General features: G+C 57.2%; 1 protein-coding gene across 1 annotated transcript in view; it reads right to left on the reverse strand.

The window, feature by feature from the left end:
- Positions 1-1,005: 1,005 nt before the first annotated feature.
- The window catches only part of SDSL (serine dehydratase like), a 14,802-nt gene continuing 14,110 nt past the window's right edge, over positions 1,006-1,697 (reverse strand). Inside the window, exon 8 of the mRNA XM_021698620.1 lies at positions 1,006-1,363. Within this exon, the coding sequence (XP_021554295.1) occupies positions 1,170-1,363 (194 nt within the window). The 3' untranslated portion in view covers positions 1,006-1,169. The remainder of the gene's footprint in view (positions 1,364-1,697) is intronic.

The raw sequence follows: 1,697 nt of genomic DNA on the forward strand, positions 1-1,697 counted from the left end.
TGCCCACGCACACACAGCCTGCAGGAGGCAGGAAAAGGGGGCCCCAGTGGGAGGCCTCACTACCTACCACCTGCCAGGTGGACCACACACTCTCTGAGCCTTGTTTCCAGCAGGGCAGTGAGGGTTGGCTAGGGCTCCCCAGTGCCAAGATCTTGTGGGCCAGCCATCTCTGGGACCTCAGCACCCCCCAGCTGGGGTGAGGGCCCCCGAGGGGCAGAGCCAAGGGAGGCTGGAGGGGCGGGGCTGGGCCTCCCCTGCCCAGGGCCCAGCTTCCCCGTCAGAGACACTTTGCTGCCCCCTGGTGGCTCCAAAAGATTCTAATTTCCCCTCCGTTTCCTAAGGGATGCTTCCCACCGGGGAGAGGTGCCCAATTCCAGGACCAGCACCCGCCCTCCTTGTGACCCACAGGTGTGCCCAGACCGACCTGGAGGTCCTGCTTCCATCCCCAGGGTCCCATCACCACCAACTGGCACACAAAGAAGGCTGAGGTCCAAGAAATACAGAGTCATATTGAAAATCACAGGGTTTGAGCCTGGCTGGGCCACGCGCCCACTAGGACCTTGAGTGGGTCCGGTCACCGCCCCGTGCCTCAGTTTCCCCATCTTTAGAACAGGGATGATATAATGGTTTCTACTTCATAGTGCCTTTCTGAACATTAAAGAAGGCAATGAGTAGAAAGGTCTTAGGAGAGTTTCTGTCACATACAAAGCACTTGATAAAGCCAGGCGATATTGTCCTTGCCCACTTGGGCCTGAGCATAGCTGCACAGAATGCCCCCTCTCCTCCTGGGCAGGTCCCCCAGGTAAGGGAAGCCCTGTCAGGACTTCAGCATGACTGGACTGTCTTAGAGACCCAAGGATTGAATCCTTGGCTTTATTGCCCAAGCTATGTGATGCTCTCAACGTCTCTTGACGGCAGAGCCAGCCTCGAGGTTACTGTGTGCCTTCTATGAGCTCACAGAGCCAGAAAGACGGGACCGGCTGGACTTACAAATTCAACTCAGAGTGTTTATTGGCCAGGGCTGCAGGGGAGCCAAGGGAAGCATTTCAGGAGGGCTTCCTGCAGGAGGCAGCTGGTACAGAAGCAGGGGGCAGCTTCCACCGCCAGCCATGAGCACAGGGAGCAAGCCTCAGCCAGCTACAGGGGTGTCCATCCCCGACGAGGAGCCCTCAGCTCTGACCCAGCTGGGCTTTCAGAGCCTGCAGCCCTCCCCCATCGATGTTGTTGCCTCCACACACAATGACCACGACCGAGGCCAGGGAGGGGCACAGGCGGCCCTCAGCCTGGAGTCTCCCCAGGAGGCCTGAGTAGATGACAGCCAGAGCTGCCCCGCAGGCAGGCTCCACCAACATGCGCTCGTCATCTGCCCGGAGCAGGGGAACAGGGTGGATGAGAAGAGAGAAAGGGAGGAAGAAGCAGTTAGTGCTCAGTAGGCTCTGGGCACTGCAAATCCACGAAGCCAGCCAGCCAGCTAGCCAGCTCACAATCCATCATTCATCTGACCCTCTCTCCATCCATCAATCTGACCATCCATCCCTCCATCCATCCACCTTTCATCCATCTATCCATCCATCCATTCCTCTATCCATCATTTGACTGTCTGTCTGTCCATCCATCAGTGTATCCATCAATCAACGTATCCATCTATCTATCCATGCATTCATCTATCCATCCCCTATCCATCATTTGACTGTCTG

The sequence above is a fragment of the Neomonachus schauinslandi genome, chromosome 14 (genome assembly GCF_002201575.2).
Source record: "Neomonachus schauinslandi chromosome 14, ASM220157v2, whole genome shotgun sequence".
NCBI classification, from domain to species: domain Eukaryota; kingdom Metazoa; phylum Chordata; class Mammalia; order Carnivora; family Phocidae; genus Neomonachus; species Neomonachus schauinslandi.